This window comes from Equus przewalskii, chromosome 6, assembly GCF_037783145.1.
Source record: "Equus przewalskii isolate Varuska chromosome 6, EquPr2, whole genome shotgun sequence".
Classification (NCBI taxonomy): Eukaryota; Metazoa; Chordata; class Mammalia; order Perissodactyla; family Equidae; genus Equus; species Equus przewalskii.
Genome location: NC_091836.1, coordinates 53,385,036 through 53,411,239, shown reverse-complemented (window position 1 = coordinate 53,411,239; position 26,204 = coordinate 53,385,036). Strand labels below are relative to the sequence as shown.

The following is a 26,204-nucleotide window of genomic DNA, read 5'->3' as shown; positions in this document are numbered from 1 at the left end:
TTGGGTTGTTTACACCTCTTGGCTATTGTGAATAACGCTGCAGTGAACACTGGTGTGCAAGTATCTGAGTCCCTGCTTTCAGTTCCTTTGGATATATACCTAGGACCAGAAACTAACAAGATTTTATTGAAACATTTTGATTTTAAATCAGGAAGCATTTCAAACATAGAGAAAAGGACAGGCATTATCAATGCCCTATGAAGATAAAACAGATATTAATAGTTTGCCATGTTCGTTTTAGATCTTTTTTAAAGAATCAAAACATTAAAGAAATAGTTAAAGCCTCACCTCTTATCCATTTCTGTTCCTTTCCTAACCACTATCTCAAAGTTTTTGCATATTATTCCCATGTTTGTTTTTATAACTTTACTATACATATGTCTCTGTGTGTCTGTATATATATATATACACATTATAGAGTACACATTATACTTTGAGGTATTTAAAGATATGCGTAAATTGTACAATCACAGAATATCCTTTTACCGCTTTCCTTTTTGCTACTTGACACTATGTTTTGGAATTTATCTTTGTCGATACATCTAGTTCATTAATTTTAACTGCTGTATAATGGTTAACAATATTTAATTGAATTTAAAAATATTTGGGATTCCTTTACAACTGCTAAGTTTAATCTTTTTATTTCATTTTCATTATTGATATAAATGGGTTTCTAGTGTCTTGTTTTGTTCTTTCTATTTTCTCTGCTTATTCTGAATTTCCTTTTGCTTTTTTTCTGCCTACTATTAGATAAATCAATCTTTCTTTATTTCCCTTTCCTCCTCTGTTACTCCTAATTCTATTTCTGTTCTTTGAGTAGTTACCCTTAAAAGTTTAATATGCATACCAAACTTATTATCCAATATCTCTTCTTTTCTCTCAAACACTATAAGGACACTAAGCAGCTATACCCGATTCCTCCCTTCCATCTTATGTTGTTGTTTACTAGTTTTTTAGTGCCATATTAAAAAAATATATTCCCAAATTACTTCTATTATTATTTCATTCAATCATGCATGTTCAAATTTTCCTTTTTTCCCCTTAATTTTTCCTTCTTACATATCATTCCTTCCATGTGGATTCAATTTCTTTATTGCTGAAGCATATACTTTAGCAGTTTCTATTTGTCTGAAAATGTTTTAACTTTATCTTTATATGATAGTTTAGCTGGGGCTAGTGTTCTAGGTTGATAGTTATTTTCTCTCAGCTGTTTGAAGCTATTCTTCTAGCCTCTCTTGTTGCTGTTGGGAAGAATGCTGTCCGTTAATTACCATTCCTTTGTGGTGATCTGTCTGTTCGCTCCGGTTACTTTAAAATCTTCCTTTATGTCTTTGATGTCTTGTGGTTTCAATACAATATGCCAAGAGATGGATTTTTAAAATCCTGTTTGGACGTGTCATGCTCTTTGTCTGTGGATTTACGTCTTTCTTTGGTTCTGGAAAATTTCAACCTTTGTAATTCGAATATTTGTATTTCTTTCCTTGTGGAACTTCTACTAAATATATAGTAGACATATAATAGACCTTATCCTCCTATCTCAACCATGCTTTCAGATTGTTAATCTCATTATCTCTGTGTTGCATTTTGTTAATTACATTTATTTCCAACTCTCTTCTTCCTTTAACATCTTAACAAAAAAAGGTTCTCCAAAGTTAAAAACCTTTGAAAAATATACAGTTTCATATTATTTATTTATCACATGATCACAAGTTCCAATATAATACAAACACTGCTTTGTAAGAAACAGTGTGAAGGCATGATGTAAATCACTGCCTCTTAAATCGCGAAGGGTAATGAACATGCTCTCATATTCTAAATACCTGTGTTACTTGCTATCCTGATACGTAAACTATTAGGCATCTGAGAGTTGGAAGACTTTACTGAACACAAACTTTAACACCTTCTTTTTTATATTTGTTCTTATTTATTATTTTCAAATTTTCCTGCATTTTGAATCTCTTCACAACTTTTCTTTATCCATAGCTAAACTTCCTTTATTCTATTTTTATCCTAAGCAATCAAATATTAACCACAAATCTAAATATCCAACATAAAAATATCCTACAAAACTTAGCCAAGTTGTGTAGGATATATGTTTAAACCCACAAAATTTCCTAGTGCTTTATGAGTAATCCAAATTCTTTTTAAAGAGAGATGGCCATTTCAGTTTCCATGCTCTGGATTATTTTTTTCTTTTAGAAAACTGTATTAAAAATGATTGACAATAATTGGCATAATTGTTATTTTGTAAATTTATCAAGAACCCTAATATAAAAGAGTTCTATGTTATGGTTTTATTTGTATTTAAAAATACATCGAAATTTCTGCATATGCCCACGGTAAAGCTTATTTTCTTTTTTTTTTTTTTTTTTTGCAAACTTTTTCTTTATTTAACTTTCAGTAAAAATATAGACTCCTAACTCAATAGAAAGACAGCAGTGACAGTAATCATCACATAGGAGGAGCTCAACAAATTCCAAAGTCATTAGTTTCAAGTTCCATGTCACAACCACCTTGGTCTGATTCTGTCCTTCCCTACAGAATTCCAAGAGCTGGTGTGGTTCACTTAATCATCTCATTGGGGCCAGTCCTTTCCTGACTTTCACTCAAATCCAGAACTTCTGATTTGTGGCTCACAATACTTCAGTCATCTATAAAACTGTCTGGAAATTAGATATTTTTAGCCCGAGTCAGGGACATAAAACCTCTTTTTTAAGGGATATAGTGAATCCTGGTATTCATCACCAAAAAGATCCTCAAGTGTAAAAAGTACAATCTGTGCCTCTTTCAAAATAGAACGTTTAAGCTTAAAAAAGTTAAAAAAAAATCTCTTCCCAAACTCATTACCAGACACACCAGCCACACCAGGAGCTGACAAGACCTGCTGCTTCCATCACAGAGAACATGAGACTCTAACACCACACCACGAAATGGAAGAAAATGGTGGGAGCTTTCTGCGTGGTGCTCCTCAGTCCAGACTGGGACACAGACAACCCTCCCTCCTGAACTGGATCCCCACCACCTTTGCAAAGGCCACTGGACATGTCTCTTAAACACTGGATTTCAGCTCTTCATCATTCTGCCCTGGGGATCCCTTCTCCTTAAGCTCTTTGTCACGGTCTGGGGAAATACTCTGACTTTCTATGGTGGCGACAGCATCTGAGTCCAATTTTCTTCTTTTCTTCAGTTGGTGCAAGTGGGATTTGGATTTTCTATGTGCTGCCCATTCGCGGTCCCCAATGATGATTCGATCACAGAGGTCACACATGTGATAACTTCTCTTGTTCTCAGTTTCATTACATGGCATCTTTACTGGAGCAGCTGCAGGCTGGTGGCCCTGGATGAAACTTCGCACGATTTCAAGAGCAGGTTCAAGAACAGACTCCTCCCACTTTGAGACATCAGATACTTCTAAGCCATATACTGGGGGAACACTGGGACCGGGTCTGCTCAAAAAACGGTTTTTAACCCATCGGTTTTGCTTCCGGGCATATCTCTTAGTCACTTGTTTCAGAGCCTCAATACCTTTCTTTAGGAGCTGGTTACTAGTCTCTGGTGTGCATTTTCCCTCAGTGATCAGGTACTCGTGAAATTCCTTGAAGCCAATTGACTGGAAGATACCACGTTGATAGTCCTGGCTATTTTCTGCAACTTTCTTCTGATTATAGCGTCTGTGAAAATCTCTTAGTTCATCCAAAAGCCCAGCGGCAAGCATGTCATCCACCCTCTTATCCAAGCGCTCATCTAGAACTGTCTGGTCAGTATGAAGCCAGAGGATGCAAGGGTTAGGGAACTTCAGAGGCCCTCCAAGGGGACCACCACCTTCTTCTGCTTGTTGACGATGAAGAAATTCACTATGAGAGATTCCTGTTTCTTCAAATACTTGCAAGCTCCTGGCCACTTTGCGCTTGTCATGTGGGTGTAGCTTGGCAGCCCTTTCCGGGTCCACCTGGCTTAGGCGTTTGTGGAGTACATGGCCATCCTCCTTTTCAAGCTCTACTTTCCGGTCAATCACCTTCTCAGTGTCCATCTCCTGGGGCTTAGCATTGACAAGAACTTTCCATAGCAGAGCTTCAATGTAGTAATTGGTTCCTCCCACGACAATAGGAATTTTGTCTCGGGCAAATATATCTTCAATCAGAGCAGTTGCCTTGTTCCTGAAGTCCACCACTGTGTAATTTGTCACAAGAGGATCCACAAAGCTGATCATGTGGTGCTGGCACATTCTCTGCTCCCGGGCAGAAACTTTGTTGGTGATAATGTCTAGGCCTTCATAAACCTATTCAATGTTTACAAAAACAAGCACTTGCCCTTGATGTGAACTGCCCAGGTAGGGGTTGCCTTGGGATGATCCTGCATGGAGTCGGCGCTGACGATCTCGCCACCGAGGCGCTGGCCTAGCTGCAACGCCAGGGTAGATTTGCCAGTGCCTGTGGCCCCGAGAATCACTACAAGAGGCAGTGTCCCTTGCAGGCCTCGGAGCCCAGGGCCCACAGACACTGCTCGTGCAGCCGCCGCCGCCGCCATGTTGGGCGGTAAAGCTTATTTTCAATGCACAGCACTTCAATTTTGATGACACGGTTTGTTCTGACAGGTCCTTTTTCAAGCTGAACACCAAAATGGGAATCTCCTGTAGATTCTATGTGGCGCTGATGCTAGTGACGCATATTGCTTCCTTCCTAATGATGATGGATGACTTTCGTCTGCGTTTTTTCACCTGACCAGTATTCTGAGTGTAATGATGGTAACTGGAAGCTGATGCAGCTGTGCTGCAAGATCTATTACCTGACGATAAATACTGTCAGCATAATTGAAAACCAGAGCTACCAAAGAAGCTGTCATCAAGATTAACTGGACTGCTGTGTTTACCTTGCTGATGAAGGCTGGTTTTAATTTAGCAGTGGCACAGCAAGGATTGAAATACTTAGCAAGTTCTCTCAGTTTTGGAAGAGTTCAATATCTGAGGTAAAATGACAGCAGTCAGCATTGCATCTTTTGAAACTATCACAGAAGTAAGTGGAGCTGGACTAAAATCTGCATAGGTCAAGCTAATGTATGTGGTACAAATAGGTATTTTATCAACAAGTGGACAAAAGCTGATTTTTGATTGTCCCAGTATTGAGCAATAAATCCATCCAACAAACCAGTTAGCCCAGCGAAAGCAAAAACTCATAGTGCAATATGAAATAATTAAATAGCCCCAAACTGGGGCCAAGCCAATTCTCCTCATTGACAGCATATCTGGAATTGTCCATGGGTTTTCATACAGACTTGGGGGTGCTTGCCAGGCCCTGTTGGCCACCTGGGGCCTCAGCAGCAGTGTAAAGATTGCCTTCCCTGTGCCCAAGCAGTGCCCCCCCCAGTTAATTTTTTAAGATCTATCATCCAGTTGATTTGTTCTCTCTTCAGGTATCTAATAAGCTGTTTGACTCATCTACTATTTGTAATTTCAATGACTGTATTTTTTATTTCTGGAAATTCTATTTTTAAAAATCTACCCATTGTTTTTCCTAATGATACCATTTTCTTAGGGTTTTATTTCTTCACTAATTAATTTAAATATACTTATGTCATATCTTTTAGATTTCCATTCTATTATCACAAGTTTTTAGGGCTCCAATCCTGCTGTTTACTGTGTCTGCTGACCCATGCACGTGGTGAATTTTTTCCTTACGCATTTTTAAAATCTTGATTGTGAGCTCATCTCTGATGAGATGCACTTGTTTTTCCTGCGAGAAATTCTCGTGGCCTGGATTGTGAGAGCCCATCTCCAGAGAGGCTTGCCATTTAATTCTGTTGATGTTAAATGGGGCATCAGTGGCTTGGGATCAATTATTAAGAGAATTTCTGGGCCTGGGGTTCTGGGACCATGAGAATAACCAAAGAGAAATAACTAAGAGAAAATCAAACCTAAAGCCCCATGAAACAAAGATCCAGGTTTTCAAAGTCTCGACTGAGACTGTTTTATTTTCTTTCAGTTTTAAAATGACCATTATTAAGCCTTTAAAAAAATTATTATTTTTTAATGTAGTTTCTTTTGTTTTTATGCTTTTTTGTTTGGTGAGGAAGATTGGCCCTGAGCTAACATCTGCTGCCAATCTTCCTTTTTTTTGTTTTCTCCCCAAAGCCCCAGTACATAGTTCTATATTCTAGTTGTAAGTCCTTCTCATTCTGCTATGTCGGATGCCACCACAGCATGGCTTGATGAGTGGTGCTAGGTCCATGCTCAGGATCCCAACCGGTGAACTCTGGGCCACCAAAGTGGAGTGCATGAACCTAACCACTCAGCTGTGGGGCCAGCCCCTATTTTAGTTTTTTTCCTCACTTAGATCCTGGGCAAAAACAGTGATTTTCTCTGCTCTCATTCAGTGCTGGTGAATGGATTGTTCCTTCTAGTTCGCCTTTTTACTGAACGTTTTGTTTGTGGATGTTCCCGGCTATGCGTGTGTGTCTCAGTTCCACTTTCTAGTCTTTGCAGGACCAAGAACTCATTTCCAGTTCTCACAGGCTTGGGTAACACTGAAACCCCTAAGTTTCTGAGTTCTGTCATCTTCCCTAGGAAGCCACAGGGTCCATTCTCACTATTCATTATTCTCACTACTTTACTTTTTGCCTTTCTCTTTCTCTGACATCTGCACATTTCTTCCTTTTTCTTGTGAGTTCATTAAAATCTTTTCTTTTTGGTAGTAAATACATCCAACATTTCCAAGGTGTGAGAGTGGAGGACTTTCAGGTGCCTTCATTTTCTCTTTACGTTGCCAGAATTGGAAGCTGCTAGCAAGTTCCTGAATCCTTTGAACCTCAACTCCCTCACCCTTGAAACAGGAATAATGATCCTATCTCACAGCCTTGTTTTGAAAGTTAAGCTAAAATACTCACCTAAATTCATGCTCCAGAACCTGACACCTAGTAAGTACTGAGTGGTCTAATAACGTTCATTTCCTTCTTGAACTGTAATGTACTATGGCTACTGTACACCCTACTCTGCACAAGGGACCTGCAGAAGGATCTAGGGTCGTAAATACCATGACCTCTCAAGGCATTCACTGGACAAGATATTAACCAGGACTGCTGCTGATACGGGAAGTGATTTGAAAAGATGCCGTTTTAGTCCACTCTAGCAAGTAAAAAGTAAACATTTAAAGAAGAGCCATAGACAGCCATTCTATTAGGCAGGGCCCAACAAGGGCTGCATCCAGGGGAGAATTTTTTTTCCTGTTCCCTTCAAGCATTTTCAGGCTCCTTTATTCCTTGAGCCCTGGAGGTAGAAGAAGGTGTGTCTGTGTACTTTTTAGCTTATCTAGATACTGTCCTTTATTCAAGTTCAGCATTTGAGGAAGGGGGTGGGTAGGCAATCACTACCTCATTCTTTATTTTAAATGACATCGAAAATACTATACCATCATTATTAAAATTATAAATAAAAGAAAGAAAATATTCACGTATAATCCCACAGTCCTAAAATATTATACTTTTATCATCCTTGATCCTTTTACTCCTTTTCATTTATATAAATGTTACATTCTTTTAATCACAGTATAAATACAATTTTATTGGTGAGCTTGGGGGCAGAGGCTTCTGGCTCTTTGTAGGCAACAGCAGAGGGTTGGTTGTCCAGGACGTATGTCATCTGGAGACTCCAGAGTCTTTCCAGTCCAAGTGGTGGTGCTTCTAGAGTAGGTCCTGGTGCCCTCACGATGGGGTTGGCCATTATCCCTGGATGCATGGATCCCAAGCCTCTTCTCTGTCTCATACCCCAGAGTTTCTGTAAATTTCCTAATGTCCTTTTATAAATTCCCTTTCTGCCTAAACTAGCCAAAGTGGATTTTGTTGTTTCCCACTAATAACATGGATTATTTCCTTAGGAGATAAAAAACAAAAGTTACCAGCTCAAAAGGTATGATATTTAAAGACGGCTGTGCTACACATTTTCTTTCAAAAGGCTGAACCAATTGATGATGTTACCAAAAATTATTTTACTAGATTTAACACCTTTTTCGAACATATATTTTCGTTAATTCTTTCTAGTTTAGTAGATATAAAACAATGTCCCATTGTTGCTTTGACCCACAGTGACTTCTTTTTATATTCAGCTCTGCTTCCCAAGATTCTCCCTCTAGCCCTCTCTTTTCTTCTATAGGCTTGTGATCTTCCTTTCCCCTACTTCTCTCTCCAAGCATATTCCCCATTCCATTCTCTCCTCCGCTACTGGAAAAGCGTAAAATAGCGGTTGTCTAGAAGCAATTGATTTTCTGCCAATAAGGTATTTCTTAATAGGAGTCTTTGATGTCATTTAATACAACAAAAAAGAAATTGCTTCTCAACCGAACTTTAATGACATCATAATTTTATTTATTGCCATAAATTTTATTTCCATAAACACCAAATTACAGATATTTGCCAATAAATAATTTTCATCAGAAGAAATAACTTTCAGTCTATGGTAATAGTCACCTGAGAATCTCGAAATATGCGCATGGTCAAAACAAGAAAACTCCCTAACTTGGGTGAAACTGGAGGGCATTATGCTAAGTGAAATAAGCCAGTCACAGGGCAAATACTGCATGATTTCACTTATAAGAGGTAGGTGACATAGTCAAATGCATAGGAATAAGGAATAGAACGATGGTTGCCAGGGCTGGGGGAAGGGAGAAATGAGGCTTTGCTATTCCATAGGTAGAATGTTTCAATTATATAAGATGAGTAAGTTCTAGAGATCTGCCATACAACATTATGCATCACACATAATTGTATTTAAAAATGTAATTTGATAAAGAACACTCATCATTTAATTTAGAAAGTGATTATTTCTTTCATGTCTTGTACCTTTTATTTCTTATTCTTGTCTATTATCTATTGACCATTTTTATAATACTTCATTGAATAGGACTGGTAATAATGAGTTTGTTTCATTTAGTATATTACAATGTAAATCTTAAAAATTCTCCACTCAGTAATATGCAGACTTCTTTAAATATGTATTATTTATTTGGCCTGAAACATTTTAGCAGCATTGCCTTAGGTTATGAAGTAAAATCTTGGCTTCTCAGGCATCATTCAAAATGAAAATAGATGGATAGAGCTTAACACTCTAGGTAATTCCAGTGACCTGGCTCTACCCATAATTTAGAGAGCAGAGCATTTTTACAACTAAGATCCTCGTCTGACAATGAGTTCTTCTGTCTGCCTGAATGGGAGAGGCAGCCACTGGAGGCCATGAAGACTAAACACAGGTGAATATAGGCTGAGCAGCTGCTACTTAGTGTATTGTAAATTAAGACCAAGGTAAAAAACGGAAACCAATTCAGCATGGGCATCAGCATGGCTAGAGTCCAATGACAGGGGACTTATCACAGGAATGTGGCCACATGTTTGGGGAATGGCAAGCTGGAGTGTGGGCCCTTTTAGAGTGTGACTTGGGGTCCTTATATGTACGACATGGATCCTGGGCACTTGGCATCCATATACTCATATTCAATAGATTTTGGCCAATAGAACCCCTGCCATGTGGTAGACACTGTGCAATGGGGTGGGGATACAAAGATCACCAAGATCCCTCTCCTGACCTCAGAGAAGAACAAGGTTATCATTGCCCCTGCAGGTGGACAGAGTAAAAGAAAATTTCACTGAAGTAAAAGACTTCTCCCAGTGGGCAATGGTTCCATGATAGCTCTTCTAATCCTTTCAAAAACCTGAGGAGATACATTATTATTTCCAACTCACAACTAAAAACCACTGAGACACACTTTTTGCCAGGGGTTGCAAACTCAAATGGCTCCAGGTATCAGGCAGGTAACAAAACTGAGATAAGTAGGCCAGTGTAAGGTGCCAGGGATTGGTGGGGATTGTAGAGAACTGGTGCAAGTGTGCTTTACCTGAAGACATTCAAAGTCGAAACAAACCAAAATAAAAGCAGCCTGGTAGGGCGAACAAAATAAGACCGGGGGCCAGGTGGGGCAGCCAGTTTCTGATGTCTGCGCTAGCCATCACAGCCACCCAAACTCTGAGGCTGGGAAAGAAAGTTAAGGTTCCCTGACCACTCTGGCTCCCACTGTTCTCGCTTCTCCACCCCAGAGGAAGAAATAGGGGTAAAAACAGCAAAGCTATTTTAGATCTCTAATAACATTCTTCTTACTCAAATAGATTGTAAATCATTTTACGAAGTAACACTGCTTAAAACCGTATAGCTTTGATTTGAAACATTGGCCAATGCGATAGAATAGAAATTTCAGAAATTCAAAATTGCATGGAACTTTATAATGTGCTGGAGGCAGTATTGGAGTAGGGAAAAGAATCACTATTGAGTCAGCGTTTGAAGAAACTGGATCTCACCAGGGAAGAAAATGAACTTAGAGCCGCACATTGGAATAGATTCTCAATAAGTCAAAGAAGGAACTGTTTGAAAACCACCTGTCAAAAAAGGAGCTTGAAGTAAACAAATTAGCATAATCAAATACTATTGAAAACTGTCGTGGGACAACCTGAATGTCAGTATCAGCGTGTTGTCCTACTCCAGGGGTACCATTCGTGTGCAAAAATCTGTGGTAGCAGAAAATGCTGTAAAATACACACTAAAAGGAAAAAGGAATAAGTGGGGAAAATCTTATACCTGAAGAAGGATAAAGACAATAGAAATGTATAACGTTACCATTTGAATTCCACTTGAGTGCAGTAAGAAATGAATAGGAACCGGCCCCATGGCCGGGTGGTTGAGTTCGCGTGCCAACTTCAGCAGCCCGCGGTTTCACCAGTTCAGATCCTGGGCACGGACCTGGCACTGCTCGTCAGGCCACGCTGGGGCAGCATCCCCTATAGCACAACTAGAAGGACCTACAACTAGAATATACAGCTAGGTACTAGGGGGCTTAGGGGAGAAGAAGAAGAAAGGGAAAAAAAAGAGGATTGGCAAAAAATGTTAGCTCAGATGCCAATCTTTTAAAAAAAAAAAAAAAAGAGTAGATGTTTTGTTGCTGATAGAAAAAATACAGTATCTTACGTGATAAAATGTTCATCCTTGCTAGTAATTAAAAACAGGCAAATAAGATCTCGGAGGTATTATTCCATCCCCATTAAAGTAACAAAACCAGTGATAAAATCCAGTGATGACAAGCCTGGGGGAGAAATAGGTTCCTGAGAAATGGTTTATTAGACTGGTCTCTTTGGAGATTAGTGTCATAAGCTTTCTCAAGGACTGTAAAAGCATTTATATGTTTCGACCAAATAATTCCTTGCTGCCACCAGGAAGCGTTTTTTTTTTTTTTTTTTTTTAAGATTTTATTTTTTCCTTTTTCTCCCCAAAGCCCCCCGGTACATATAGTTGTGTATTCTTCGTTGTGGGTTCCTCTAGCTGTGGCATGTGGGACGCCGCCTCAGCGTGGTCTGACGAGCAGTGCCATGTCCGCGCCCAGGATTCGAACCGACGAAACACTGGGCCGCCTGCAGCGGAGCGCGCGAACTTAACCACTCGGCCACGGGGCCAGCCCCAGAAGCGTTTCTTTTTTAATGCCAAAGATGTTTATAAAAAGATCAATTACAAAAATATAAAGGGAATAAACACTTACATAGCTATTAAAAATGGCAAAGTATGGATGATGTAAAGGGAAGGATCAGAATGTGGAATATTGGACTCTACTGATACCATGGTATAAAGACATTGGTAGAAAAGAGAGTTTTGGGTGATATAGAGAGGTAGTTCAGTTTCGAGAGCACAGTAGGAGGTCTGCTAGGTTCTTGGAGACAGAGAAAAAAGACAAAGTCATAGATACCCAGATAAGTGCACAGATATTTTCAATGTGGTAAGTGCTACCAAAATAAATATAATAGCTAGTGTGTAGGGGGTGATTAATATGTCCCACGCACTATTCTAAGCACTTTACATAAATCTCAAGTAATTATGCCCATAGCCCTGAGAGGTTAAAACTGTTATTATTCTATTTTATAGATGAGGAAACTGAGATAAGGGAGGTCAGGTTCTGTGCCAAAGGTCACATGGCTCTAGCACAGGTCAGCCTAAGGTTCTGGCAGGAGCTTCAAGGCAAAGCAGCTAACCCAAGCTGGCGAGGATCAGAAGAGCTTCCAACGAAGGTGACACCTGCTCTGCGTCCAGCATGACAGGAAGGAGTGAGACGGGGCAAGGGCATTTGCAGAAGAGGAGTTGAATGAGTAAAGGCAGAGATAAGAGGAGGTGTGGCCTGGTGTACCCAGGGACCACTGGCAGGGTATGTTGCTGGAATACAAAGTTTCACAAGGAGAGTAGCAGGTTTCCGATGCGGTCAGGGGTCAAATCAGCAGGGCTTTCCATGCCATGCTGAAAAGTCTGGACTTTGTTGGGTTTGACGTAATGGTATGAGGGAGAAGAGCTAGCATTTATTGTTCACTGCCGTGTGACAAACCCTCCTTTAGGTGCTTGACATGGGTTATTTCAACAGACTATTTTCTTTCTATAACGTTTCTTTCATTAATAAGAAATAGGGAACCAGCCCTAACGGCCTAGCAGTTAAGATCAGTGTGCTTCACTTTGGCAGCCCGGATTTGGTGTCCAGGCACAGAACCACACCACTCATTTGTCAGAAGCTATGCCGTGGTGGCGGCTTACATAGAAGAACCAGGAGAACATACAACTATACACACTACGTACTGGGGCTTCAAGGGGAAAAAGGAGGAAGATTGGCAGCAGATGTTAGCTTAGCACAAATTTTCCCCTGCAAAAAAAAATAAGAAATAGGGATCACAGGTCATTTTAATCAGGCAAAAGACTCCATGACAACCTATCCTATTTCGTGTTGATGCTACAAGAAAGATGCTGCCATAATTAATGTTATAAAGCAGTACTGTTTTTAATAAGAAAATGACAATAATATCCATGCATTATTTATATTAGATAAAAGCTTTGTAAGTATTGTATTATTAACCTTAAAATGACAGAACCAATTAACCATAAACCAATTTATTAGAACCACATTATCTCGATCTCACCCTGTGATTCTATTTTAAGGAGAAATAGCAAAAGAGAAGAAAACAGTTGATATTAAGATCTATTAAGAGAAAAATAACTCCTAGGTCAAGTCCTGAGGTCAATGAACCTCTATTTGAGGTCACTATTTCTACTTTACAGAGTGTACAATGAGGCCTGGTGTCCAGAGCAAAGACCACTGACCCTGCTGGTGGCAATTATCAATTCAGTTCATTAGCTACACTTAATAAGGCAGGGAAATTGAACAGACACCACAGGAAGATTTTTCAAATAAAGTATTTATTCATTTATTTTAGCAAACGCTTTTTGTATGCTTAACTCTGTACCCATCCTTTTCAGGACATGGAGATTTCTCCAGACGATGGGAATTCTTGAGCTGAGACTTGAGGTATGGAGTTTGTCAGGTAGACAAGCAGGAAGGAAGTGTATTCTAGGCTGGGGGAACTCCAACCCGTCTGTGGAAAGGCCCTGAGGCCCCTTTGTGCTTGCTGAGTTTGACGACATCAAATCCCAATCGCAAGATGAATGTGAGGCAGTGAGACTGGTTGGTCTTCAGGGTCCAGATTACAAAGGGCTTTTTAAGTCATGAAGAAGGTTGAGCCTTCTTGATGAGCAAGGTGGATCATGATTAGATGCATATAATAGAAAGATTACTCTGGGGACAGAATGGAGTCACCACAGAGGAAACAAGAGGAGCCCTTAGACCAGTGAAGACATGAGGGCCATCTCCAAGCACAAGATATTGACTGTCTCAACTATGGCTGTTGCAATGAAGAGGAAAGGAACTAGAGCTGTTCAAGGCGATGGCAATGGTGAGTGTGGCAGAGAGCGAGAGGAAAGAGTCAAACAGGAATCCAAGCCTCGGTCCTTAGCGATGGTGGTACCTGTTGCTAAAATGGAGCAGGAGGAGAGGGTTTGGAAGTTGGGATGTGTATCCAGGTAACATCAGCCCCAATGTCATCCTTTGATAACCAGGGCCAGGGTTACTCCTCTAAGTCTTTTGTGGTGGGAAAGCTCAAGTCAGACTGAGCCTTGACATAACTGAAGGAGTCGCCAGGCCCAGCACACTGCAAAGCTCCTCTTTCCATTTCTTTCTTTTTTTTCTTTTAAGGAAGGTTAGCCGTGATCTAACTACTGCCAATTCTCCTCTTTTTGCAGAGGAAGACTGGCCCTGAGCTAACATCCGTGCCCATCTTCCTCTACTTTATATGTGGGACGCCTACCACAGCATGGCTTGCCAAGTGGTGCCATATTCGCACTCGGGATGCAAACCAGCGAACCCCTGGCCACCAAAGCGGAATGTGCGAACTTAACCGCTGGGCCACTGGGCCGGCCCCTCCTCTTTCCATTTCTAAGAAGCAAAAATAGAGCCACATTCACTTTTTAAAAAGAATTATACAACTTACATGTGACTGTATGCTTGTTGGAAAAATTCAAGTAATATAATTTACCTTTGCTTGGTTTATCAGAATAGATCAGCAGTTTTCAAACTTTCGAACTCAGTAACTCTTTATACTCTTAAAAATTATTGAAGACCCCCAAAAGCTATAGTTTATGTGGGTTATATCTACTGATATTTACCACATTAGAAATTAAAACTGAGATGTTTCAAAACAATTTATTAACTCATTTAAAAAGAATAATAATAAATGTCAAACTAAAACCCATTAAATGTTAATATAAGTAACAGATTTTTAAATGAAAATACGTTTTCCAAAAAGATATTTAGTGAGAACAGTGACACAGTTATCAAGTTATGCCAACTTGCTCAATGACATATCTCGAATCTGCTTCTGCCTTCAATCTGTTTTGATATCACGCGACGTGCACCTCCAGAACTCTTCAATATATATTCATGAGAGAATGAAAGTTTCAAAAGTGAATAATAGTTTTGTATCATTATGAAAATAGTTTTAACCTCACAAATCCCCTGAAAGGATCTCAGGGACCCCAGAGGCCCCTGGACTACACTTTGAGAGTCATTGAACTGGCACATTAGGGGAGTGCCAGAGTCACAGCGTGATTGGGTTTCAGGGAGGAGCTTGGCAGTCTCAAACAAGACAACCACATCTGGACACCCACCTTCTCACTAAACGCAGCTCAGCCTCGGAGCAACTTTGGGGGGTTACCCAACTCAGGCAGCTCTCTGGCCTCAGTCGTGTTACCTGTGAAATGAAGTGATAACACCAAACAACTTCAATGACTCTTCCTGGTTTAAAATTCTATGAATTTATAAGCCTGCCTGTAGTAGGCGCTGAGTACATATTTTTTGAATGACTATATGAATAAATGAATGAAGAAAGAATGCACGATGTTGTTGAAGGGTGAATTTGCATTGAGTGGAAAATTTGACTAGAATTCAGAGGTCACCTTTGGACCAGGTGTCCTGAATAGATGCAGTGAACAGATGCGAGACAGTGAGGAGTGGAGGGGGGTGTCTATGATGAACTGGAGGGCTTATATCCTACTTAAAGGAAATAATTAGATTTTGTAGTAGATGCTCTTCTAAACCGAGAACCCAGGCTGGATTTGGCCTGTGGGCTCTGAGTTGGGACTTCTGAACCAGATGGTCACCTGGGTTCCTTCTGACTTGAAGCAGAGCTTTACTGGACCTCTTCCTGGAAGACCATATGCTTCATGCTTCTTCTCTTTCTCCTCCCAATCTAAACCTATGGATGGGAAAGGATCTAATAAACTCATTCATTGACGGCAACTTCAACCAGTGAGACCAATACCATGAGAGATTTGCATTTTTACAGGGTTCATCTTAAGCAAAAATCGGGAAGTTCTGATTGCGGAATTTGGGCGTCAATGATCAGGCCAGAGCAGGGAGCCCTGGCCAGGGACCAGAACCCATGCCACATGTGCCTACGTGCCCGAACCTGGGAGCTGAAGCACTACCTATAAAGACCTTCTCTACAGAATCACCAGGTGCTTTGATCGTCAGAAGCATTTCTCCTGGGAATCTATGTCCCGGGGAGGTCTCAGCTAAGGCAGGCCCCACCTGGAGCCAGGGCCCTCCTTTTTAACAGGAATTTACTTCCTGTGGCCACCCACACCCAGAAATTTGCTCCACTTAACCAGCATCTTTGATGCCACATAACAGGGCTTTCTGAAGAGCTCTGTTCCTCAGGAGGGATTTTTCAGAAGTGCTGAGATGAGCAGCCTGGTACCTTCCCAGAAAACAGGTTGGGGAGTTGGTAACCCCCTTCCTGAGTGCCTTGCCCTGCTCCTCTGCATTCCATAAGCCCAGGTCACTGGGGGTGTATTGAGGACATCCCTATTGAGCCATTACTGGAAGAACCATGGAAGGGTGGGAGAAGGGGAGGATCTCAAGTCTGGATTGACCTTCGGCCAGTCCTATATAGCATCCTGATTTGCCAAATGCCTTCACACAGACATGGCTCTGAAACCCTGGGGCCTCAGGCAAGAGAACTTTCTCTAAGTCCCTAAGACCTCTTCTCTGGTCAGTAATGATGAAAGGAAATGGAGCTTTCTCCACTAGTACAAAGCAAGGCAACTACAACCATGATCATCACAAAACAAGCTTCAAGTCTCAGGGAGGACCTACCTATTTTAAGAGAGCATTGGATCTACAGTAAAAATTCGAGGTCTCACAAAAGAACCCCGCAGTTCTGTTGCAATGGAATCTGGCTTTTACTGACCACCCAGGGAGCTGTCAGACCATTGCCTTGTTTGTTTCTGAACTGTGAACACATGGGGAGTCTCAGAGCTTTAGTGACTGGGATTAGGAGAAGTTACAATCACATGCCATGTGCCCCAGTTACAACACAGCTGGCTCTGAGATTTGAGTACGCAGGACAGCAGGGCACAGATAGGATGTGACAGAGATAGTGAAGGGTAATCCTCGTCCTATGGAGAAGTGCATGAATGCGTGATCCTTTACTCATGGTAAGAGACATGGGGTAGGTCTCTGAGGACTTTCCAGCTCTTTGCTTTGGTTTTTCTCTTTGAATGAGAATGAGGGTCTAGAAGTGTCACCAAAGACATGCTATGGGAAAACCCTATGTCCAAACCACAATGGCTAGATTGTTCCCCTCCCCTCCAAACACACACACACACACACACACTAGCGCTGAGAGGAGAGCTGAACCCTGTACTGTCCTTAGACTTGGGCGATGAGGTCCTTCCTCTGACCCCTGGCCCTTAGGAGCACCCTCATTTTGGAGTGATGGTTCCCTTCTGGTGTCTGGGACTATTTGGGCCTAGCAGAGCCATCTGCACAGGGTACTTTGAGCCCAGATGGGAACCTGGATGGGTCTTGGTCTCTCGTCCCATTTCTCCTCTTTGGGGCACTCTCCAACCCCCCAGCTTGTGCATGGGGTTGACCAGATGCCTCTGGGGCTCTAGGACTTGTGCTTATGTGGTTGCCCAGGGCCCTGTAGCCAGTTCTGGTTCCAGGAGGGTGGCCTGCCAGGCAGATTGCTCCTGTTAGTGGGCTTGATGTTTCTTGTGTGGGCTTGTGTAAGAATGGTTGCCAGAATGTTGCTAACACTCTGAGTGTTTATATTGACCTCTCCCCTCCCCTACCTGAACCTGTGAAGATCCACATATCAAAGGGGCATTAGGGGCTTGAATCACCTCCCCTGGCTGAGTTGGTTTGCGTGGAAGGAGGGGAAGACAGAGGAGTTTGAGGAGAGAGTGGATGGGAGCCCATTTCCTCGGCTCTTCTTTTTCTATCTGTGATTGAAGCCTGGCTCTCCTGAGTCTCTGGCACCAGGCTTTGCCTCAGGACTGTGGGATATGAGGCATCAGCAGGCACTTCCCCAGTGAAAGTTCCCACCGGGCAGGGATGTGGCCTGTCAACTTTCCTCAACCAAAGCGTCTCTCAGGCCCGACCTTGGGTTTTTTCGATGATGGCAGTGGATGGGGCTTCTAGCGGTGGAACTTCATTCTGGTCTATTCACCTTATAAAACATAAGCGTGCCTCAGAACAAGCTGCGGGGCCACCTCCCAAAAGATCTCAGCGACCTCCAGAGTGTCGTCCTGGCATTTTCCCTACACCATTCACAGTGGCTTTAACTTGAACTTCACTGAACTCATCATGATATGTAGTTAAAGTTTTTAATTAATATTTTATAACTTGTTTTTGTTTACAATCTGTCTCCCTCACAAGAATAGAACCTCTTTGAAGGCAGGAAACATGCATGTCTCATTCCCGGTTGACTAGAAGTTAACAAGGCAGGTGTTCAGTAAATATTTTCAAGTGGTTGAATGAATGATTTCATCACTGGACTTTCGTTTGGTGGAGGGTTTGCCCATGTGCATTCTACCTTCTGTTCCTTTCAAATTCTTAGGTCACGTTTGAAGAAATGTTATCAGAAGCAAAGTGGGTTCCCTCCTGGCGAGTTAAATCAGCCTCTCTACCAGAAGGAGTTGTCTCACAAAGTAAAGTATATTTGCAGCAAATGGGAGGCCACATGGAATCATTTCCAGAGTCATGACGTCCCTGAACAAAGGGAAGCAGGGACCTTTTATTTCGGATGGGGAATGAATATTCAAAAGGGAGATGTGGGTATTTGCTTGCACAGACTCAGTTGGAAAACCTGCTTCCATGTACACTGCAAGTTATGGTAATAAGGCCTAAGCTCCTCCTGGAGACATCATAGCATTAAAAGTGAGGCTGAGGTCATAGGTGTAGCTTTTGTGGTGAGGCTGGGTCTGGTTCAGGGTGGTTGGTGATTGCATCTCCTTAACATAACAAAAGGAAAAAGAACAATTTGGAAAAACAGTTAAATGCTTCCAAACCCACCCTTGAGTTTCTCATGGGGCAACTAGTTGGTGACAGAAACTCCTCATATATTGCTAATGTTTCCTTCCTTGAAAGGGTCTCCTGACCTGGCCTTGGCTCTCAACTTAGTCCAGTTCCACTAACATCTATTGAGCGTGATGGTCAGACAGACCTGGGTTTGATTCCTGGCTCTGCTATTTTCTAGCTGTATGGGCTTGGCAAGTTATTGACCTTCCCAACCCTCAGCTTCTCTATCTGCAAAACAAGGGTAAAAATATCTACCTCCTAGAGTGTTATGATTACAAGGAGCCAGAGATAATCTATGTGAAACAGTAAATACACTGCCTGATTTTTGCAAATGCCACAGTTGTTAATATTGTTTTTTCCTCAGGGCCTGCTACTAACCACTGGTTCTGTGCTAACCACTGGGAATACAGACATGAACAAGATGCCATTCAAATCTCCCAATCCAGACAGGAAGTGGCCTGAGCACCAGACCTGGGTGTGAGGGTAAGGCAGGACTAGCTCTCAGATCTCAGTCCTCGGAGCTGAGTTACGAGTGAAAGACAGGATTTGGGGAGGGAGGGAGGCAAGGGAGAGAGAAGGCCAAAACCCCAGCCCAGCCCAGTGGAAGGTCCAGAAAGGATGGGCAGGGGTGAAACTCTCAGAGACTGAGAGTCTGGAGATGGGGCACCCAGGAATGGCAAGTGGAGGCTGGAGCAGCCACTGAGCAGCAGGTTCTTTTAATAAAGCCTTGGGACTTCAGGTGTAGTGAGAAGGAGGTGTTGAGGGCGGGTCAGTCTTAAGGAGTTTAGAGTATAATAAGGGAGACCGACATGTAAGCAAACAAGAATATAAACAGGGACAACACGTGTGCAAAGCTGAGAGGAAGCACAGAGGAGGGAGTGATCACTGCTGTGGCATGGGATGGAAGGCATGGTGGGTATGGCAGGAACCAGGGAAGGCTCCAGAAAGGAAGAGCCTAGGAGGATTGGGGAGGATGAGAAGGATTTTAGTGGGGTGAGAGGAGGGCTGGAATATTAAATGGAGAAATGAAGCGGTGTGGTATGTTTGGTGTTTTCAAGGTAAGGATCAAGGCTTTGCTTGTGCTGTCAAGGGTGCATGCGCTGGGCTGGAGGGGAATTTTGGCATCCTCCTCCAATGGATACATCCTTGAAGAGTCCTGCTCTTATGTCTTTACAGAGAGCAGGTCCCACCCAGTAGTTTGAAGCAGGCAACCATGATCTCTGGTGCCCCCTTCTCCTCAGTCTGGGGGCCTTGGGTCAGAATGCTGGCTTTGGAGTCTCACATAACTCTACCACTTACCAGTTGTGGGGCACTGAGAAAATGACCTACCCTCTCTGAACTTACAGTTTTCTCATCTGTAAAGAAGGGATAGAAATGGTGCACACTTGATATGGTTGTTGTACTACTTAAATGAGATAGTGCATGTAAAGGGCTTAGTGTAGAAACCCTACATAACATGCACTTGGTATGTATTGGTAAACATCTAATATTCTTTTATTCATTCATTCACACATGCATTGGTTCACCATTTAACATCAGACACTGGGGACCCAAGAATGAACAAGGCCTAGTCCCTGCCCATAGGAAGCCTGTGTTGAGTGTTTGTGTGGGAGGGCGAACAGATAAACAGGTGATTACTGAGTCATATGATAAGTTCTATGGAAAAGCCGTGCACACGGAGATGACAGGAGCACAGACGAAGGGCACCCTGGTTGCCATGGTGATGATGATGCTCAGAGCATGGACTAAATGTTGAGGAGAGATCCCCAGTCCCCAGGAGTCAGATCAGGACCAGCCTTGAAAGTCAGGTCAAGGCTGTCAGCCCTTATCCTGAAGGCCATGGGGAGCTGCTGAAAAATCTCAAGCAGTGGAGAGACCTGGGCCTATCTTCATTCAAGAAGGTCACTCTGGCCCCAGTGAGAGCCGTTAGGGAGCCCTAAGGCTCCAGGTGAGAAATAATGAGGTACCTTCAAGGAGCTGAGGGTCCCAGTGAGGTCAGAGAACTGCGCTCTACTGTAGCAGGGCCCTGAGAGGGCTGCACAGATGGGAGTTTTAGACCAGAGTTCAGGATACGGAGAATCTCTTAAGGAGCATTTGATGTATCTCTTAAAACATGCAAGAAGTCTAAAGAATGGGGTAGCCAATTTCATCATTCACATTTTATTTATTATTTAAAATGACAATCCAATGAAGGCGAGCTAAAATCCTATTTCTCTGAATTGGTTTCTCTCACTAAAAGTTTTATTGTTTGATATCCTGTATTATGTTTCAGAGAAAAGGGTTTGATCCAAGATTACCTTTGTCTTCTATTGAGGCATGACGTCAAATTTACCATATCTCAAACCTGGTGAGTCTATTGAGGAAATAAGGGAGTGAATATCTCGGACTGTCCATCTCACATAGTAGGTGCTTTATAAATGTTGAGTTTCTCTGCTTTATTTATGTCTGAATCATGTCCAACGAAGTTGAAAGTGTTTGTTAACACTATTACTCACAGATTTCCTAGTCAAATTCCAGGCATTGTCAATCACATCTTGTATTTAACTGTGGGTTTTCAGAAATGTATGTTATACAAACACTGTATTCACCTATACCAGTTCCTTTTCTTTTCTTTAGCTCTTATGTAATTCAGATGCTTGTTGAGCATCTTTATTGTCCCAGAGTAAGGAAGAATTTCAGAGAGGTTTCCAGAACACTATTTCACTGGTTTTAGGAAACTCTTTCCCTAATTCTTTCGCCCCTCGTGATCACGTTCTCGGCTGTGGATAGATTGAGTGCATTGGCCACATCTGCTATGGCTGCCTGGTTCTCCTGTCTCCTCGAGCCTCCTGTGGGCCTAGTTTTGAATCAGAAGGTAGGTGACACCTTCCTCAGGGTTTTCGCTGTATGCATTCAGTATCCTGGGTAGGAAAGTTAACTCTTTTGTGTTTTTGATATGTCATTTATATCTCTGTTTCTCCCATCTAAAAGAATTTGGGTGGAATGATGCATAATGAAGTTTTTGGTACCCCATCAAGCCTGTTTGGCCCCAAATAGCCTCCTTCTCTGGGACATAAACAAAAAACTATTGATTCTGGGACATTTCCAAATTCCAAGAACTCCTAAAGCTCTACTTATTTTGAGGCCGTGCTCAGATTCGCCCTGTGAGTCTTTCCTCTATCATGGCTGTTAAAATGATAAACTTGCACCAAGCTTTCCAACCCACATTGAAGAGCAGATTTGAGTTAAAGGGAAATGTGCTGTGGCAATTGCTCTGCAAATGTACTGACATAAAGACAAATCAATAAATCAAAGATGTTAAGAGCCTGGCTATGAAACAGGATGCTCAGAATGTATTTTATTGGCTAAGATGGGCATTACTTCAAAACTCATGCTACAGCACATCTATAGAGTATCTACCATTTAAAGAAAAAGAACTCTCTTACTTGAGGCTGGTGAGAGGTGTGGTAGATGGGATTCTGGGACTCTGGGAAAGAAGAAGATGAATGTTGGTGGCAATACAAGTCTCTCATTACATAGATGGAAGCAGTCTCTCTTAGAGGGGGTGGATAGGGAAGAAGGACTTTCACATTTACTGCACAGCTACTCTGTGCTGGGGGCTGTGATAGGCACTTTGCAGGCATTATCTTTAAATCTTCTTTTTTTAAAATAGATTTTATTGTTTTTAGAGCAGTTTTAGGTTCACAGCAATATTGAGCAGAAGGTACAGAGTTTTGCCATATACTCCTGCCCCCATACATGCTTAGCCTCCCCTATTATCAACATCCCTCACCACAGTGATATATTTGTTGCAACTGATGAACCTACATTGACACATCATTATCGCTCAAAACGCATAGTTTACATTAGGGTTCACTCTTGGTGTTGTACGTTCTATGGATTTGGACAAACACATAATGATGTGTAGCCACCATTATGGCATCATACAGAGTAGTTTCACCGCCCTAAAAAGCCTGGGTACTCTATCTATTCATCCCTGCCTCCCTGCTAACCCCTGATTTTTTTACTATCTCCGCAGTTTTGACTTTTCCAGCATGTCACCTAGTTGGAATTACCCAATACATAGATTTTCAGATTGGCCTCTTTACCTTAGTGATACACATTTAAGTTTCCTCCATGTCTTTTCCTTGTTTGATAGCTTATTTCATTTTAGTGCCGAATAATATTCCATTTCTATATGTACCACAGTTTATTTATTCATTAAAGACTTCTTGGTTGTTTCCAAGTTTTGGCAATTATGAATGAATCTGCTACAAACATCTGTGTGCAGGTTTTCGTGTAGACTTGTTTTCTTGTTTTTTGGGTAAATACAAAGAGCATGATTGCTGTATCACACAGTAAGAGTATGTTTAGTTTTTCTTAGTTTCGTTGAGGTATAATTGACAAATAAAATGGTAAGATATTTCATGTGTACTGTATGCTTAGTTTTGTAAGAAACTGCCAAACTGTCTTCCAAAGTGGCTGTACCGTTTTGCATTCCCACCAGCAATGAATGAGAGTTCCTGTTGTTCCACATCCTCACCAGGATTTGAGCTTATCAGTGTTCTGGATTTTGGCCATTCTAATAGGTGTGTAATGATGTCTCACTGTTGTTTTAATTTGCATTTCCCTGATGACGTATGATGTGGAGCATCTTTTCACACGGTTATTTTCAATTTGTATATATATCTTCTTTGATCAGGTATCTGTTGAGGTCTTTTGCCCATTTTCCAATTAGGTGGTTTGTTTCCTTATTGCTGAGTTTTAAGAGTTCTTTGCATATTTTGAATTGCAGTCCTTTATCAGATGTGTTTTTTGCAAATATTTTCCACAGTCTGTGGTTTCTCTTCTCATTCTCTTAACCGTGTCTTTCACAGAGCAGAAAGTGTCAATTTTTTTAAAGTCCAGCTCATCAATTATTTCTTTCATGGATTGTGTCTTCGGTGTTGTATCTGAAAAATCACCATCAAACCCAGGGTCATCTAGCTTTGCTTCTATGTCATCCTTTAAATCTCCTTAACAGTCCCTCCATCCTTGTTTTCCAGACTCAGGCTTAGAGAGGTCAAGTGATTCTTCAACGCTACTAAGTTAGTAAGTGGTGAGACTGGATTCAAACACAGGTCTGTCCAATCTCAAAACCCAGCCAGGAGGCTGTCTCCTTCCTTCCACGGCTGCTGCCTCAAGAGCTACTCTGTGTGGGGATCCGATTGGCTGTCTCCCAGGGCTGGGTGAGGTCTTTCAACACCGAGATTCTAGGTCACAGATCAGAGCACACAGAACAGGCACTCCCTTCACCTTTTTTGGACCCAAAGACCTGCTATTGAATTTTGTCCTAAGACCTGCTACTGGATTTTGTCTTCATGTGCCTGAAGGGTACTCCTTTCTTATCATTTTGAATCATCCTGAGAAAGGCAGCTCACTGTTAGGGGGTGATGGCCTCTCAAATTTTGGCTGAATTGGTGATTAGCCTCCTCATTTTTGTTGGGGGGATTTGAGAGAATTTGGGGGAGATGGTGCATGAGCAAATGGAGAATTAGTGAAGTTTTACAATGTTGTTCTGAACTTTATGATGTGAGTTGATCGTTTCATGTAGCCTCATAAAACAAGTTGGAGATGGCAGAGGGTGATTACATCACTTCCTCTGCACTGCTGAAAGAGATGAAGCCTTCTTTAGTGCTTGGGATATTTCCTGATACTCCACTCAAGCCAGTCCAGTTTCTAGATTTTAATATGTTCCTGTATTTGGTATAGAGAAAAAAAGAGGAGGAAATGGAGAAACATCAGCCCAACTTGTTGCCCTGCCATTCTTGACAAAGATAAATGACTACCGTCAGAGCAGAGCACCAAAACCTACAGAAACAGGCCTGTCTAACTGGTGCAGTAAAAAAATAAGCTAGTTACACATTTTTTGGATGGCTGGCAAAAGTTTTGTCGTCATAGCAACTCCTCCATCGAGTTTGCTGTGCTTACACAAGTTGTCAGCCTCTGTCCCAACCCCAAGCTACCTAAGGAGGAGGAGCTGGGCCTTGGCCAATCCTTATTTATAACTAGCTGTGAGTGAGGGGGAGGGACAGGCAGGGTTGCCTCCAGCACAGGCTGCTTGCCTGAGTTACATCCACAAATGCCTCGGAAGCAGCAGGCTAACTGCATACTTCTCCTCACATTCCTGGGTCTGTCTGGGCTGGTTGGCGCAGTTACCAGAACATACCACATTGGGATTGTGGAAGAGTACTGGAACTATGTACCCCAAGGAAAGAACGTTATTACTGGGAAAAGTTTCACAGAAGACAAGTGAGTGAACTTGGGGTCCCCAGAAACTCCCAGGTTTGGCTTCCTTTTGACTCTGCTTGGGGAAGGTTGTATTCCTTGGGTGGTTATAATGGAGGTGAGTTGATCTAAATCAACAGGAGGGCTTTTGTGTTTGCTTGGAGAGCTCTAGCATGGGTGGGTGTGTAATTTGGAAGAGACCTTCTTAGCTCTATCTATTCACAGCCTTGTCTGTGAAGAGCCGTATGCACAGCTGGGTGTTTTCAGTAATGGCTTACTCTATGTGTGGACAATTTTCACTAGGCACCACCAGGAACTTCCAGGGGGTTTTGGACTCAGTTTGAATTTGAGAATTTTCAAGGATTCTTCACTGTTAAAACACACAGTGTTTCCTTAGTTTTATTTTAGAATGAAACATCCTAGTTGGAGATAAGGGTGCTACAGGTAGTTATGTTTTATTTTTGTTTTGCAATGTTTTAAAGAGGGGACAGTTACAAAAGATTTGGCTTGTATTTTAAGAGTTTCCTTGTGTCCACTTAGAAATGGCTTTTTCACAGGTGAGAGGTTTGTTCCAGCCCCAACTTATTCAATCTGAGGGCAATATTCCTAGCCCCAGAGTCCATGGTACAGCTGGGTGAGATAATGCCAGAGTCTTCTGTGTCCCTGAGTTTTATTTTGGCAGAAAATAGCCCTTGCTCCCCCTCTCCCACTCTGAGTCCAGTGTCTTATGCATCTTATTTGTTCCCTGGAGTTCCGTATGAAGGCACCTTCTGGCTCCAGAAGCTGTTGTGCATATTTTCAACTTTGTGGTTCTTAGAACATCTTTTGAAGTGTTCAGGCAACCATTGTTGGATATTTGGATACTGGTTTCTATTCTGATAGGCAGAGACCATTGCATTCAATATCCAAGTTCCATTTTCTAAAGATGAGGCTGATTGCTAAGATTCATGGGGTCTGCCAGCAAGTCTCTAAAAGCCAGGTCCCCCTGCCCTGTGGAAAGACCCAGATCCACTTGGCTGGGACACACAGCTTCCAGGTTTTCTAACAACACAAAGATGGCATAGTCATGTTTTGTTTATTAAAGAAAGAAAATGCTCATGCCAGCCAGGCCGCCAAGAAAGACTTTTCCTTAAGCTTTGTACCAGGGAATTTCATGTCCAAGGGGCTATTTCCAAAGAAAGCTCTTGTATCTTCCAATCCCACATC

The 26,204-nt window shown here is 41.9% G+C and overlaps 3 protein-coding genes and 1 pseudogene across 5 annotated transcripts in view; 2 read left to right on the top strand and 2 right to left on the bottom strand.

The window, feature by feature from the left end:
- The window catches only part of HNRNPM (heterogeneous nuclear ribonucleoprotein M), a 359,069-nt gene that overhangs the window by 29,544 nt on the left and 303,321 nt on the right, over nucleotides 1-26,204 (top strand). The window lies entirely within an intron of this gene.
- Nucleotides 2,574-4,527, bottom strand: LOC139083932 (tRNA dimethylallyltransferase-like). The gene is made up of 2 exons (XM_070623819.1): nucleotides 4,342-4,527; nucleotides 2,574-4,279 (listed from the first exon to the last, which is right to left on the bottom strand). Exons 1-2 carry the CDS (start codon nucleotides 4,525-4,527, stop codon nucleotides 3,050-3,052), a joined length of 1,416 nt encoding a protein of 471 aa, XP_070479920.1. The 3' UTR covers nucleotides 2,574-3,049.
- On the bottom strand, nucleotides 4,640-5,254 carry LOC103554601 (cardiolipin synthase (CMP-forming) pseudogene; annotated as a pseudogene).
- Nucleotides 24,358-26,204, top strand: part of HEPHL1 (hephaestin like 1) — a 77,905-nt gene continuing 76,058 nt past the window's right edge. The window contains exon 1 of one of the 3 annotated variants that reach the window (XM_008525701.2): nucleotides 24,358-25,022. In XM_008525701.2, the coding sequence (XP_008523923.1) occupies nucleotides 24,853-25,022 (170 nt within the window). In that variant the 5' untranslated portion in view covers nucleotides 24,358-24,852. Of the gene's footprint in view, nucleotides 25,056-26,204 lie in introns of all 3 variants that reach the window. The other 2 variants (XM_070623816.1, XM_070623817.1) reach the window with 2 other exon arrangements.